A 16,513-nucleotide genomic window follows, 5' to 3' on the forward strand; every position below is an offset into this window, starting at 1 on the left:
TGGTGTTTTTAACATCCCAACTCAATACATCTTAAAGAGATGGACTAAAGATGCAAAATGTGTTAATACCACAAGACACATTCCAAAAGATATTTGTTAGAAGAAGCAATGTTTTAATGAGTTACTTGAAGAAGCCACCAAATTAAGTGAGGAGGGGTCAACATACATTGAGAGTTTTAACATTGCATATGATGCACTAAAGGAAGCTGTGAAAAAATGTGCAATGGTCAATAGTTCTCTTTTGGACTTAAAAGATCATTGTAGTTCTCATGATTTTGATAAAGAGAATGTCGATAATAATGTGATACTTGACATCGCAGTTCTTGACCCACAAGTGTCAACCACAAAAGGAGCTCCTAAAAGGATTAAAAATGGGATTGAGAAAATGAGTAAAAGAAGATGCAAAAGCAAAGCAAAACAGGTTAGAGTTTTAATTATATTGTATATGTATTTCATTTGATGGTATATTTTTTGCTTATTAATTATTAATACTTGCACTTTTAGGTTCAAAAGCCTATGGAAGTGCCCAATAATTGGAGAAGAACACCTTTGGAAGTTAGTTTTGTCATGCATTGAATGTTATAATTTCCTTTTGAAATACACAAGATGCATCTTACTTACATAGCATAAAAAATAGTGTTGTATATTAATGAAAGAGATGAAAATGATATTTGATTTTTGATAATTTAAAATTTTCAGGTTTATGAAAAAGCCGGTTTTTGTTGAGAAAGAGAAAACATTTGGAAGTGGAGGTTTGTCATGCATTAAATATTATAATTTCCTTTTGAAATACACAAGATGCATCTTACTTGCATAGCATAAAAAATAGTGTTGTAGATTAATAAAAGAGATGAAAAATGATGCTTGATTTTTGATAATTTGAAAATTTCAGGTTTATAAAAAAGCAGATTTTTGTTGGGGAAGGAAAAACCTTTGGAAGTGGAGGTTTGTCATGCATTAAATATTATAGTTTCCTTTTGAAATACATAAGATGCATCTTTACTTACATAGCATAAAAAATAGTGTTGTATATTAATGAAAGAGATGAAAAATGATGTTTGATTTTTGATAATTTGATAATTTCAGGTTTTTGAAAAAGTAGGTTTTTGTTGAGGAATAGCTATGATTAGTTCATGAAGAGGCATGTTTATTTTGTTCATATAAGGAGTAATATTTTGAGATGTGATGGGATTTTATTTACATTTAATTACAATGATGTTGTAAAGCTCTTTTTTTTTTTTGGCATGTTTATTTTGTTCATGTACGGAGTAATATTTTGAGATGTGATGGGATTTTATTTAATGCAAAGCTCTTTTTTTTTTTTTTTTTTTTTTTTTTTAATTTATTTATTTTTTTTTTTTTCAGAAATTGATGTTGTAATCTTTTGTCTATGGATGGAGACAAGCTTTACTTGATGAATGTTTAATTTACACTTATTTTCAATAGGTTTACTTGATGTGCTACTGTAATTCTATTGGAATTCTTAATGTCGATTGTTACTGTAATTCTATTGGACTGAGTTTGGTGATGATGAGGAAAAAAAAAGTGCAATGACGTGTTAAAGAAAGGAGAAAACGCAATAATGTGCTACTGTAATTTTATTGGGATTCATAATGTCGATTGTTACTGTAATTCTATTGGACTGAGTTTGGTGATGATAAGGGAAAAAAATAAATAAATTCTATTGGATTGACTTTGGTGATAATGAGGAAAAAAAAAAAAAAAAAGTGCAATGACCAGATAAATGAAGGAGAACTGGAATTCTATTAGAATTCATAATGTCCATTGTTACTGTAATTCTATTGGACTCAGTTTGGTGATGATCGTCTTCTTCAAGGTTGTTTTTATCATATGAGAAAAAAAAAAAAAAAAAACGAAAAAAAAAAATGAAAGTGACTGGTTAAAGGGAAGGTGAAATGGCAATAAGCAATTCAGTAAGTCAAAACTCTCTTTTCAAAGTGTGTCTTAAAACAAGATAATTAAAGAAAAAAAAAAAAAAATGACCTCATGTGCCCATTCTTACGTGGGACAATTAAAATTGTCCACTGTTGCTAGCAAAGCTCTTAATATTAATAATAGACTCACACTCTCGCACCCATATATATACACTATAATGGAGGGCCATTTTATAGACTTTCTCATTAAAATATAGGAATTAAAGTAAAATAATCTCATATTAGACAATAAAACAATAATGGTGGGTCTGTAAGTATTAACTAGGGCAAAAAAAAAAGTAGTAAAACAATAATGGAAAATCATAATAATTACGATTTTTATTAAATATTTCTAACAAAATCTTCATACATGGCTTCAAAATTTTCTTGGGAGGAAAATGAAACTTTTTTGCATGTGACCCTTTTGATGTATTTAGTATTTAGAAGATAAAATGCAAGTATATGGAGACAATATAATTGTGTCTTGTGAGGCAAATCAAATGTAAATAACCCTCATTTTGATGTTTTCTTTTTGGTACATATATATATACATATATATATATATATTTGGTTTTTTTTTTTCACAATTTTTCTGACTTTTTTAAAGCAAATTCTGAATTATCTCAATCTTGATATATACACTCCCTTTGTGAACAGAGACTCAGTTAACCTGTTTAAAGTTAGTTTTATCCGTTTCTTATTTCTCATTTTAATATTATAAAGACTTGTGCCACATCACAAGCCTGAGTGATAAAATGATATTATTAATGCTCGATGCTATCAAATTTATTATTTTTTTTTTTTTCTTAATTGATATTCGCACACATGCTTCAATGGAGGCTTAAACTTTTAACTTACCTTTGAAAGGTAAGGATATGATATTGCGAAATCATTGTCTCTTGCCCTACCTTTAAAAATTAAAAATCTAATCCCGGTAAGCCACTGACGTTGGTTATATTATAATGTAAAGGACTTTCTACCTTTGTATTACAACTATTATAGTTTTCCTTTCTTGGGAGATTCCAGGAGAGCTATTACATGCACACAGTATTGGAGCCAAGGGAATAGAGAACTCAGTTGGAAGAATGGGGAGAGTCCATTCCACTAGTCATCGTACTGAGGCTGCTTCGGATCTAAAGATGCATCAGCTTTTCTGGTGGTTCTGAGATAGGTAGTAATTAATTATATATTGCCTGTCCTTTTTTCTTTTTCTTTTTTTTCGGTGAATGGTGGCAGCAAATTTTTTTATACATGCAAAACATATAGTACAAGAGAGAGAGATGGGCATACCCCTCTGATACAAATCAAAATATAGAAAAAGCCCATTTCCAGTAGGGCCCAAAAGACAAACTACTGAAAAACAATCAACAAGTCTTCGAGAGAGCACTTCAACGCATGAAGCACTACCCATGCAATGTTGGTAGCTAGAACAGCAGGAGGAGATGGAGAAGATTGATGAAGAACAGCATTCCAAGCACGAATTTTATAGATGCAAAACATATAGTCAGTAATATCACTCAAAAGAGCCAAAATTACCTAGCACCATGTTCAGCTTGCCCAAAACCTCCCTCCAAACAGCAGCAGCGAAGGTACATGAACAAAACAAATTATCATTGTCATCCAACCCAGCAAAGCAATTGTGGCAGATAGATGTCAAGGGGTTACCTCTTCTCTGAAGATGCACAAAGGACAAGTTCCTAAGCTGTAATATCAAAGATACAGCAATTGAGACTGGGACGACAAAATTTCCTGCATAATTTGGTCCATTCTAACAAAACAGGCAGTATTCTACAAGCACTCCACACAGATTTCAAACAGAAAGGACCATGGTTCCAAACAACAGCATCAGAAGAAGCTGAAATAGGTACAGCAGCAATGACAGTTCTCACATCCTCCGCAAAGTGACTATCAAACCTCCATTGACCATTAACAATTCTATATGGTTGCCTGCCCTTGATGACATATATAATGTTAAAAGTACGTGTGCATTGCAAATCAAATCCTTGAATCCATTAAGAACAGCATTTATATATATGTGGAGTGAATTTTACACAGATAATTGTGTTTGTTCAAAGGTATAAAAAATAAAAAGGAGCTCATACACAAATATTCATTGATCCACACCACAAGAAAAGAAAAATTACATTTTGAAAATTTCCAGCTTTTTTCTTTGGTAGCCACAAGTGTTTTATATCCACATTTGTATTAACAAAAGGCTACTAACCGACCAGGGATATATTTATATAGGAGTTCATATAGATCATTTGATCCTGAACCATTGTGGTATTAGTTGCAATTAGCAGAAAATTTAATATGATAACACTCTAGAACTGTGACGAGCTTTTTGTTTTGGACTAAAGGAGATTAAATCTGTGGTTGTTCTAATAAAACATGTGACCGTTTGTTGTTTTGTGTGGTTTTTCTAATACATGTGACTGCTTGTCGTTTAATTGTTTTTGGGAAAAAGTCACTCACTAGGTCCCATGTTCAAGTCCTAATTTAAGTTCTGTGTCATCTCTCTCTCTACACACACACACACAGTTCAGGGATCAACCAATGCCTAACCAAAAAAACCTGGGTTTTACTGCTCAGAAGCCTCAACCAAGCTGAGTTCCCCGTGTGCCTACACACGAAGATCTCCAGTGGCACTCTCCTGTTCATCAGATTACATTTAATGAAAGTAATTTAATTCCTCATGATTCCCTGAACAGGAATAATTATTATAACCTCGTGCAATGAACAAGAAACAAACATCCTCAATCAGTAATCACATTCATTTACTAGAAAGCCACCAGACTAATGCTGCATTTCTAGAACAGTCTAGTGGCTAAATTGACTACACGACCATAATGAACACATCTAAAACAAAATTATTGTAAAATACAATGTCCAGCTTCAGTAAAATATTATACATTTAATTAATTTTCTAGATAATTAAAAAAAATAAATAAAGTAAAAAAAAAAATGCTTCATAAATCAATGTGTCTGCTAAATGGCCCAAACCTTTTCAGAGGTTAAATTAAAAATAAAATAATAATAATAATAAATAAATAAATAAATAAAAATAAAAAAACCTACTGCTATAGTGCGATGCATACCATATTTCATGTCAAACTATGGAAAAAATAATAAAGGTTCAAGTAGAATCTTCAGTTATTAATGACTTAATGCTGTCCAACCAACTACAATTCCTCCTCCATTAATACTCTGTCCAAGCTAACAAGTTTAGGAAGCACCGCCTGAAATTTATTCCCTGCACAAAACTCCCATGGGAGTAACACTAAAAAAATAATCTTCTTACCCATCAGCAAATCAAATCTCAACAAGCATCACCAGAGAGTATCTTCTTCCCTGCAAAAAGGGACAAAGAAAATATGGCATTTGTCGTACCCAGATTTTGGCATATTTTGTTCCAATCCAGGCGCGACAACATCCTTCTGTGGATTTAAGTTCTATTTACCTCAAGAGGTGAAGACTTGCATCCCAGTCCATTGTAGCATATTTTCAGGCTACTGCTAAGCAAACTAATCTCTAAAGAGTAGAAAAGAAGCCACAAAATGTCATTCTGCATATAAAAGAGTTACCTGTATTTAAAAAAGTGGCTCATTGCCCAATTCTCATTTTTTGAAGTTTGCAGAACAACCCAGTTTCTCGATAATAAGTATCTTCTCATGTAAGGATATGATTGTAATGTTTGCAAATCAGTTATTCTCCTACTCCCCTCGTTCCCTCATTTTGTTCACCAGGCATTCATGTGCGTAGTGCATACAGAGCTCCGCTCATAGGTGCCAGGAAGGGCAGGGGAAGGAGGTTTCATATCTACTGTACACGATAAAAAAGGACATAAAAAGTAACCTATGTGGAAAAAGATACCATGAAAAGCTCACAAGCATGCCAAAGATTCAGTAACCACAAGCACGAATTTGCTTCAAGTCAACTGAAAATCAGGTGAAAAAATAGAAACCCACAACTGCGATAATTAAGAAATCAAACCATGACATAATTGGGAATTTTCAGTTACCTCATGGTTAGGAAAAAAATCATTGTCTCCTCCAGCAGCGGTATTATCCATGCATATTTATTGAATCTGTCCTTTTTAATTATTTGAATATGGTAAACCGCAATGAACTCATAAAATGGGTAAAAAGAACTCTGTAAATATATTTCTGAGGTGATTCATAAGAGAGATTTAATTCAAACAAAGCTTGAAATAGAACATAAGAGTTACAACGATGAAGTTATACCTACCTCAACCCTTTCTCCTCTAATTTATATTGATGATAGGGAGATGGTATGGTCTCAATAAAAGCTGTGAGCACAGAAAAAAGTTTAACCCATGATGACATTTAACTTGAGACCCCAAAAACACACATTCATAAAACTTTTATAAGATATAAAAAAAAAATCTACCTCTTTTGATTTCAAAGTTCAGACAACTATCTACGCAATCCATTAATATGGGCAAACTGAACTTCAGGGAGACCTCCTATGACCATGCTTAACGGGGGAATGTGACCTGCTCCTATCCCTGCCTCCATCTCTTCCATTCCTGAAACTGTTGTGCTTCCAGTTGAAGCCTCTTCCTCCATCCCGGCTTCAAAGTTCAGACAAATATCTATGCAATCCACTAATATGGGCAAACTGACTTCAGGGCGACCTCCTATGACCATGCCTAACAGGGGAACGTGACCTGCTCCTATCACGCTCCATATATGCATTTCGTTCACGGTACCTGTCCCTGCCTCCATCTCTTCCATTCCTGAAATTGTTTTGCTTCCAGTTGAAGCCTCTTCCTCCATCCCGGCTTCCTCTACCATTCCTCTCATAAGACCTTTCACGGTCACGGTCCCGGTACCTGTCTCGCTCCCTATCTTGATCCCGATCACGATACCCGTCTCTGTCAGCTGAATCACTTCTTTTACGTCTACTCTCATATTCCTTCTCCCTTAGCTTCCTCCGTTCCTCTGCTTCTTTTTCCCTTGCTAATCTTTCCTCTTCCCTTGCCTTCTCCTTTGCAGCCTGGCAATGAAAATTTCAAGTTCTTCACTCACAAGGGGAAAAAAACATGAGAAAAGGAATGAGTCGCACTATGTAGATTATTGTTCAAAGGAAGACTCACCTTGTACTCGGTCAGGAAATCCCTAACCATGCCATAACCAATATGCTGCTTGCCAGTGACATGAGACTGAGTCCTCTCTGCAGCATCATTTGCTACTAGAAAAGAACCACATATCTCACAGAGAGCCATCTTTTTCTCCTGTGCAAGCATTAACAGGCTCTGTGGCTGTTGAGTCAAGGCTGTCTTCTCAGCATTAAGCATTTCCACCTTCAAAAGAATGTTTACAGAAGTTCAAGCATAACTTCCCATAGATCTCATACTGAAAAAACAAAAGGTTCAGGAACAACGCTACAGGTACCTTTCTCATTAATGCTTCGGCTTCATCCACCTTGCCAGCTTCCCCAAGGGACTCTACTTGTTCCAACAGGTTCTTTATTTTCTCCTCCAGCACAGATAACTGCTCGGATTTTTCTGCTGAGATTGGAGCAGGTGGAGGAACTTCTACCTCTTGAGCAAGGCGTTCTCGCCCACGTCTAACTCTTCTATCTAAGTCCGTCACCTGAAATGGAACAAAAATTATCACCAAAGAAAATATACATCCAAAGATTAGTGATGGTCGTGAACAGAAGGCTCAAAAATCTGTGAGGAATGAAACTCACCAACTTCTCACAAAAATGAGCGAGGTCTGCTTCAAACCTGGGCACGTACGAGTCATGTCTTGGTGACTTCTCAAAACTAAAACCACAACTATATCCCATCAAAACCATATTACAGAAGCAGGATGTACGAAAGATGATATACAAAGAAAAATGATAAAGCATGATAAATATAAGGTGTGTGTGAGAAATTCTAGATAACTTACAAAACATCTCAAAGTACACAAATCAATATGTGCAAAAAAGAGAATTTTTATTCTTCTTTTTTATAAGTAAATCCACCACAACGCGCCAAAACAGGGGGAAACCCATGTAAGAGGTATTCATTACTGTCTGCATTCCAGCAGTTCCTTCTTTATGTATTTGAGTAGCATAAATACCCATTGTATTCATTCTTTGGATATATGAAATAAATAAATAAATAATCATCCTTCTCTCTCTCCCCCTAAGGTAAGACTCGAGTAGGTTTATTGACATGGTATCAGCGCAGCATTCAATTAGGACCTAACGAAAGTTTCTCCGTCTTCCAATTTTCTCCTTCTGCTCAACCATGACACAGAAAAACAAAACCTCACCAGAGAAGTCGACTTCCTGCAGTTGAACCCTCTCTCTCTCTCTCTCTCTCTCTCCCACCTCTTGGTTCTCTCTCTGTATCTTATTTGACAGAGATGACCTAGATATCAAAATAACTATAATAATTATAACAATAATAAAAAGAGACAGTTATTGCCCCATTCCTCTTGGCTATATGATCTAGACTCGTTTGGCTCTCCTCGTCTCGCTCGAATTGTGACCAGATCTCCTCATCTCACTCAAATTTTTTGCCTTTGTGACCATATCAGTCAGTGGAACCTTTACACCAAATCTTGTCATCTATTGTTGTAATTTCGTTCCAGAAATTTTGTAACACAGGAAGCCAACTCATTAAATTGTTGACATCTCGTTATTGGCGCAGATTTATTTTGGTATGCTTACACACATTGTTTGTGATAGGCCACATTTTCTGATCAAATGGATTATGTTTTGGGAAAATCAGATTTCAGTAACCATTCCTAAACTAAATTGCTCTAACGTGACCATAAAGTAATGAAAAGATGAATAGTGACCATTTAATTGCAGAGAAGTGACCAGTGACATCTATTCCCCAAATTACCCTTCTTATAATAATTTTTTTTAATTGAAAAATCTACCCACTCTCTCTCTCTACAACAGTTCCTCTCTTTCTCCTACCTCTGATTTCTTTATTGCATCTTATGAATGATGGATTAATGAATTCTTTCATAAATTATTCTGACTTTCACAACACCGTCGATGCGCAACCCTAAAAACCGATTCATCTCCAAAAGCCATAAACCCCTCTCTATTCAATTTGAAAAAAAAAAAAAAAAAACACTATTCAATAAAAATTCTTTGAATTCTCACTATATCGGCATGTATCTTCGAACCACCTGCTTGCCTGTGAATCCTCCAATCGCCCCAGCAATTGTTGCCAACCTCGGCCCCGCTGCTGCCCTGCCCTATACAGTGCACCCGTCCCCAACCCAGCTACCCCACTGTTCAACAAGTCATCAGTCCCTCTAAAGTGCACAAGCACTCTCCAACCCTGCGAATATCAAACCCACGACGCCGAGAGAGTTCTTGAACGTCCGGCCCGTCTTGCTGCCAGAATTGAGCACCCAATTGATGCGGAGCTTGAGGGTCTCACCGGGCTCAGCTGCCTTGAGACCCTCCATGGGCCCTTTGGCGGAATCGACAATCGTGCTGGCGAGGTAGCTAGAACCAGTGTAATACGTGAGGTTTTCAGTCCACGAGCAGCATTGTACGATGGGGAAGAGGTATTTGGAGGCGATGGGGAGGTTGTAGATTGGAACTCAGAGGTCTTGGTAGGGTTGATATTGACGATATGATGTGATTTTGTTTTCTGATTATGAATCAGAGTCCATTGTTGAAGATTGAAGCTTAGACAGACGAAACAATTAAGAGCTCTAGAGAATTAAATTTAAAAGGGTAATTTGGGGAATAAATATGAATGGACACTTCTCTGCATTTTTTTTTTTTTTTTGATAAATGGCACTTCTCTGCAATTAAATTTTAAATTTGGTTACTATTCATCTTTTCCATACTTTAAGGTCACTTTAGAGCAATTTAATTTAGAAATGGTCGCTAAATCTAATTTTTCCTTATGTTTTTCACACTTAGAGACCCTACTTATAGTTCATTCAACAACAATTTATCTCGTCAACTTTGTATTTAATTTCAAGTTAGACAATTATGTTAATATCTCCATGTACCAACTTGAGAGGGACTGTTGTTAGTACAGTTGCATTCCAGCTGTAGTCAGCATTTCCTTCTTTATATATTTGAATAGTATGAATACCCATTGTATTCATTCTTTTGATATACAAAAAAGAAAAAAATAATAAAAAATAATAATTCTGCTCTTTCTCTCTCTAACCTCTAACGCAAGACTCTAGTAAGTTTCTTAACATTTACTATGCACCAATTTTATTTTTTTTTTTATTTTTTTTTTGACAAGTAACAATCACCATGCACCATCATCCATGTTTAGACTAATGACTACTCATTTAGTTTATAATGGATCAAAACTGAATTTAAAACCATGATGAAATGCTCTAAAAGGTTTCAAAGAACTCCAGCTGTATTTGACATCCATGCATGTTTAAGTACATGTGTGTGCCAACTTGAAAATAATTATAGTCGTCTAAATTTACTAAAAAATAATCTTGTAGGAGGATTCCATGTATTTAAAATTTATCATTCAGTAGCCAGTTGAGATTCATTGTGTATATGAATCATACTGAGGATAAGCTCCAATGGGAAATAGTTGGGTATTCTCTCTACAAAAACCAACAAGATATATTAGTCGCAGAAAAGTTGAAGGTTTAGCCATTGCACCTACATTTTTTTTATAATGATTAGATAATGGACACGCTAAAAAAAGAAGGAAAAGATCACCCTTCAAGAAGAAACCACCCCGATGAAAATGATAAAGTTCCTAATAAAGTCCGTGCCAAGGGGTATTTGGACAAAACTATCCTTTACAATTTTTCTATATACACTAAATCTGGCAAAACATGTTTTTGGAATTTTTACATGATAAAAAGAACTCATAAATTTAATATAAAAAATCTTATAAAATCATTTTAGTGTGACCTTCAAAATTAATGTTAATAATAAAGTAGAATAATAGTTTATGGGTAGTTTTGTTCAAAAATGGATACTCTGCTGACTACTGGTCTTCTATTCCCTCTCAATCCCATTCTGTCATATGGAAGAGCTTGCTGGAGATGAAAGAGGCTATAATTCCGAACATTCATTTTAAAATTGGGAATGGTGCTGCTACCATAGTTGTTAAAGGCGCCAGAGGCGCGCGCCGCGCCTGAGGCGCAAGGCGCCTCCAGGCGCCACCTTGGTGCCTTGAAAGACTTAAGGCGAGGCACTTTAGCTAGGCAAGCGCCTTTGAGGAAAAGGCGCAGTACTACAGGCGCAGTACAGGCTCGCCTGTATGAAAATTTGTTTTTTTTACTATTATTTTGTTATTTTTAGTTTATTATTTGTTTATTTTTAGTTTTTATTTGTTTATTACAAAACTTATACATGCAAGCAGCAAGTTACAAAGCAAAAAAAAAAAAAAAAAAAACAAGCAAAAAGCAAAAGGAAAGAAGAGACAGAGAACTAGAGAAGTACAAGACGTCGAGATCTGCGAAGCGCCGAAGCTCGGATCTGCTGGATCTGCGTCTCTGCCGGTAAGTTCTTGCTTCTTGCTTCTTCTTCTCTTCTTCTCCTCTACTTCTTCTCTCCTTCGTGCTTCTTCTTCTTCTTCTCTTCTCAGTATTTTTTTTTTTTTTTTCTTCAGTTCTTCTTCTTCTCTCGGCTCTCTCTCTCTCGAGTCTAGTCTCTTGCTCCTTTTATTTTATTTATTTATTTTTTTATTCTTCTTTGAGCCGAGTCTAAGACTCTAGGCTCTTCTTTTATTTTTATTTTTTATTTTTTTCTATTCTTCTTCTCTCGGCTCTCTCTGCTCTTCTTCTTTTTATTTTATTTTATTTATATTTTATTTTTGTGGTTTAAAAGAATTCTATTCTTTTTTATACCTATTATATCCTAACTATTTTTTTTTTTTTCATTATTAAATCTCAACTAATAAAGAAAGTAATAGTGGGGTTAAAATAAAAGTTCTACTAACTTTTATTTTCTTTTTATTTTTTTTCCTTATTTCTCTTCGCTATTACAGAGGATGATGTTTTCCTTATTTTCGTTTTAGAAATTATAACTCTTCAAAATAATAATTATAATGTTTGATTGTTTATTTATATATATTTTTTTATCTTTACAGGTTTTCTATTCTCAGTTTGCAGTTTTCAAATGTGATGTTCACAATTTTCAGTTTTCTTGGGTTCAAATGTGATGTTTATTTATATCCAATTTTGTAGATGTTATGCAATTTCATTTTCTCTTGTTGCTGTATTACAAAAATTGTTGTTTGCATATTAGTGCTATTCATCGATTCTGTGGTGACTGGTGAGGGAAAATTTTATTTATATATATATATTCTGTGCTGAGAAAGAAAAAAAAAATTAATACAAACTTTTGGCATTATATATACAAATACAGTTATCAATTATTAATATTAAAAAAGGGCAAAATCCTATAAAGAAAATAAAAAATCCTAAATATCAAGTTTTGACAACTTGCTCCTCTTATTCTAATTGGCAATAAACCCCCTTTAATTTACACACACATTTCTTATTCACCCCTAGAATAATTTTTATCTGCAAGTGTGTGTGTGTAAATGTATGTTGTTATACATCTGCCAGAAGCCCGTATCCATCTTTATCTTGATATGGGAGTGTATAGACCATAGAGTACACCATCTTTGTCATTTAGTTGCCTTTTGCATCTTTATATATACTATTGCATCTTTAATACTTTATTAGGTGGGTTTTGTTTTTTTTTTTTTTTCAACGTGCGCCTTACATCAGTCGGGTGCGCGCCTCGCCTTGCGCCTCAAGCTCCAAGAGGTATTTGCGCTTTTGTGCGCCTTGAGCCTTTAACAACTATGGCTGCTACTAAATTATTCCATGATCCATGGTGCCAAGGTCGGACCTTGACTCTGATCTTTACACACATAATTTATAGAGAGCTCCAATTGCCTAAACATGCTATGGTTGCTTCACTAATTAGAGATGGAAGGTGGCAGTTGCCTTTGCCTTCTTCCTCTCTCCTTTGTCAGTTTAATAATTTTGTTCTGTCAGTTCAACTTCAACAAGGAAATGACACAGTTTTATGGAGGAATGATGACTTTAATTTCAAATCAGTTTGAGATTCTATAAGAGTCCGCTGCCCTAAAATGTTATGGTATCCTCTTTGTTCTTGTGGAAGTAGACCTAGGGTCTCTTAAACTTGCTGTTCAGCTTTTAATCAAAAGCTTCCTTCTTTTTACAACTTAAGGTTGAGAAGGATAGGAATGCCTGCTATATGTCACTTGTGTTTTAAAGAAGAGGATTTTATTGATCATCTTTTTGTTGGTTGTCCGTTTGCTAGACATATCTGGGCTTGGTTTGAAGATCTTTTCGAATGGAATTTTCCTGGCTTTTGTTCTCTACATCAGTTCGCTGCAAGGTTCTTATCAGAATTTGGCACCAGGTCTATTACACACAAAATATATAGAAGAATCTTCTCCACTACCACTACTATATAGTTCATATGGAATGAAAGTAATTTAAGGCTTCACAAGGATTGTGCTAGATCAGACAATGATATTGCCAAGCTGATTCAGTGGGAGATTCTAGACATCACAGGCCTTAATGCTGAAGCAATTAAATAAGGTTGCTTATTTGTTGACCTTTTTTGGCTTTGTTTCTGCTTTGCTTTCTCTTTAGTCTTTGACTAATTCTCTGGACTTTGGTCCTTTGTGTAGCAAGGGTATGCCTTTGCTTTTTCATTGTACTATATTGTTTCATTTATAAAAAAATTCCATCTTACCCAGGGAAAAAAAATAAAGTAGAATAATACAATTTCAATTCTATTGGACAAACCCACCTCCACAAGGAAGATAAATTTAAAAGACCAACAAAACTTAGTTCATTAAAACCAGACATTAACCCGGCTAGCACCACCTCTCCTCCTCAAAGGGGAGGTGAGGAGTCCGAGTCCCATAGTGGGCATTTGGCTTACAACACTCTTCAAATAAAATTAACCCCATTTGGCAGCAACAGAAGCCTATTGATTTTCTAAGCAAATGTGTGACGACCCGAATTGTGGATTGAAGACTGAGGACAAGAGCATGAGAGGAAATGCATCAATCTAGGCAAGTAATAGAATTCTTAAATTCAAATATAAAGTAACAGCTCATCCAGTCAACCAATTGAATTGGAAAGGAGAATCAATTCCCCTTCCTCACAAGGATCGCATCAAAACACTTCAGATCAGTTACCTCAGTGAAAACCAGCAACAGCCAGAACTCCATATGTCTTATTAGCATACCATTCATGTAACTCATATTTAAGATCCATCCTAATTCCTACACCACAGGTGTAAAGCAGGTAACTCACTTAAAATGGACAATAGAATTGAAAAAGATACAAATAACAAGGAGAAAGGGATACCTCAACAGAGATCTGTCAATCTGATCAAAGTTTATTTAGAGCCAGAAAATAAAAAGAGCGCCAAAAAATAAAAGAAGCATTTCATGAGCAGCACTATAAATATGACAACCATACAGTGAAAAACTAAATTTCCAACTGAACAGAAGGTTGAAGTCCTTGGAGCAATTTCAATAAGAAAACAATACCATGCAATCATCTTTAGAAAATAGAATTGAAAACTTAAAAAGAGAACCATGAAGGATCCAAATGTAGAACAATTCTATAACAGAGAAAATCCAAACTATATTCATCCCATTACCTTTCTTTCAGCTTGTCATCATGAATCTTCAGACATGGTCCTGATGTAAAATAACAAAACAACAAAAATATTATTTACAAAAACTCTGACTTCAAGCATCATATTATATATTCTTTTTTTTTTTTTTAAAAAAAAAAAAGCATTATATGATAATCGCATGTGGAAACCTACCCAAGAAAATAGAAAGAACTTGTTGCCGAGAAAAAATGAAGGCAAAAAGAACAGACCAGAATCTAGAATTTTAGGATCATTTGGTTAGATGAATGCTAATAGTGGAAAGTTAAAGTAAAACACAATCAATAACATGAATTTTATAAGAATGATTGTTTTTCAAAAAATTGTGTGAAAATGCCCACTAGGATAGTATGGAAGTTACAAGAAAATATTCATTTTTTACCTCAATTGTCCTTATTTATATTAATATAAATAGCATGTCTAAATCAATTTGTCTCTAATAAACTTTTTTGGTATTTTAATTAAATGTACTATAAGAATTTAAATAATTAATTTTTTTTTTAATGGTATTTTACATCAGTTTCCCAAGGAAACAAAAAAATAAAATTATGTTTTTTGTAGGAAAAAATTATAGGAAAGTTAGGTGGTGATTAAAAATTAATCTCCCAAACTTTCCGTTTTCCTGCTATCCAACTCCTAAAATGTTAAAACCCATTTTCTTTACCTTCCACCAAGCCTTAGAAATCTCACTATTTTGGGCAACTATTGAACCTTTTACAATTATATGGATCAATTAACTATATTCTTTCATTTCTTATAAACATATGATACAACCAATCACTAAAATTAAACTAATTTCAGCACAAAATTGATCATAACGAACCTAGATCACTCTTAGTGTTGACGAACAGATCATGAGGGCAAAATTGGATCATGTAGCACCCACAAACCTCCTTATCGTCCCATGTAATTTCCTTGTACCCCCTTCTCTCTTCGTCGGTGAGATTACGAGCTAAAAGAAATCCAAAAAAAAAAAAAAAGGATAGATCAGTTTTCCGTGTGAACTTTAAATCAATTAAACCAAAAAAAAGGAAGAAAGTGCCTGATTGAAGGAAACTAAAATTAGGGATTTAGAAAAATTATGAGCTAAAGCACACTAATACAAACACTTATAATTGTAGAAATATAATAACATTGTCTATGAATGTCAAATCGAATTGGATTGAAAGAAACGGCGAATAGTCAATCACTATTTGAAGAAAATAATAGGATCTTTTGAAAAAGAAAATACTAGCTCTATGTACAACTAATCCAAACAAAAAATAAATTCAAAAAAATTGAGGAAAAAAGATCGTACGAACAAATTGAGGTGAAAAAAATATTAGGGTTTGATGAAGATACCTGCACCCATAAGTTCATCTAGCAAAGCTCTTTGGGCGTCCATTGCTGATTAAGGAGGGTTTTGCGATTTGAAGTGAAGATGAGAAGATTTTAATGAGTAAACAAAATTTGAAAAGAATTCTATGGATAGATAAAGGGAATTCTAGCCTGCGTCAGGTGATTCGAAGCCTAAGTGACACGAAATGAGAGAGAGTGGTGAGAATTAGGTTGGGAATTGGCAGGGAGTTCATTAGGGCATGTTTGGATGATTAGATCTCTTCTCGTTTGGACTAAAAAGATTTTCATTGGCGGAAATTAGGACGGGGGCTAGTGTTTTGAAGGTAAATTACACATACCTCCCTTCAAATTTGGCCAAATTACATTCGATACGGACACACAACATTTATTATTTTGACCTCTCAAAACTTGTTACACCGCTACCCAAAAGTCTCTCAAACCTTGTTACACTGTTACCCAAAAGTGATTTTGAGTATGCTTTTATATTATAATACAAATATTTACTATTCTCAAAATTCAAATGACCAGTGTGTAATTTGTCTGAACATTATGAAAGATTAGTATAATCTACCGTATTGTTTTTT

The 16,513-nt window shown here is 34.4% G+C and overlaps 1 protein-coding gene across 2 annotated transcripts; it reads right to left on the reverse strand.

Annotated features, from left to right (window-relative positions):
- Window positions 1-1,229: 1,229 nt before the first annotated feature.
- On the reverse strand, window positions 1,230-16,193 carry LOC132268144 (uncharacterized). 2 transcript variants are annotated; one of them, XR_009469237.1, is made up of 8 exons: window positions 15,933-16,193; window positions 15,415-15,543; window positions 14,577-14,616; window positions 7,653-7,728; window positions 7,352-7,552; window positions 7,054-7,260; window positions 6,345-6,953; window positions 1,230-6,243 (listed from the first exon to the last, which is right to left on the reverse strand). XR_009469237.1 is itself a non-coding variant. In XM_059768909.1 (7 exons), the coding sequence occupies exons 1-7, from the start codon at window positions 15,973-15,975 to the stop codon at window positions 6,582-6,584; spliced, it is 1,068 nt and encodes a 355-aa protein (XP_059624892.1). In that variant the 5' UTR covers window positions 15,976-16,193; the 3' UTR covers window positions 1,230-6,581. The 2 variants fall into 2 exon arrangements, 1 of the variants encoding a protein (XP_059624892.1); XM_059768909.1 differs by having other exon boundaries at window positions 1,230-6,953.
- Between the last annotated feature and the right edge of the window lie 320 nt (window positions 16,194-16,513).

This window comes from Cornus florida, unplaced genomic scaffold (assembly GCF_030987335.1).
Source record: "Cornus florida cultivar Cherokee Brave unplaced genomic scaffold, ASM3098733v1 CherokeeBrave_3.0.0_Hap2_Chr08, whole genome shotgun sequence".
Lineage (NCBI taxonomy): Eukaryota > Viridiplantae > Streptophyta > Magnoliopsida > Cornales > Cornaceae > Cornus > Cornus florida.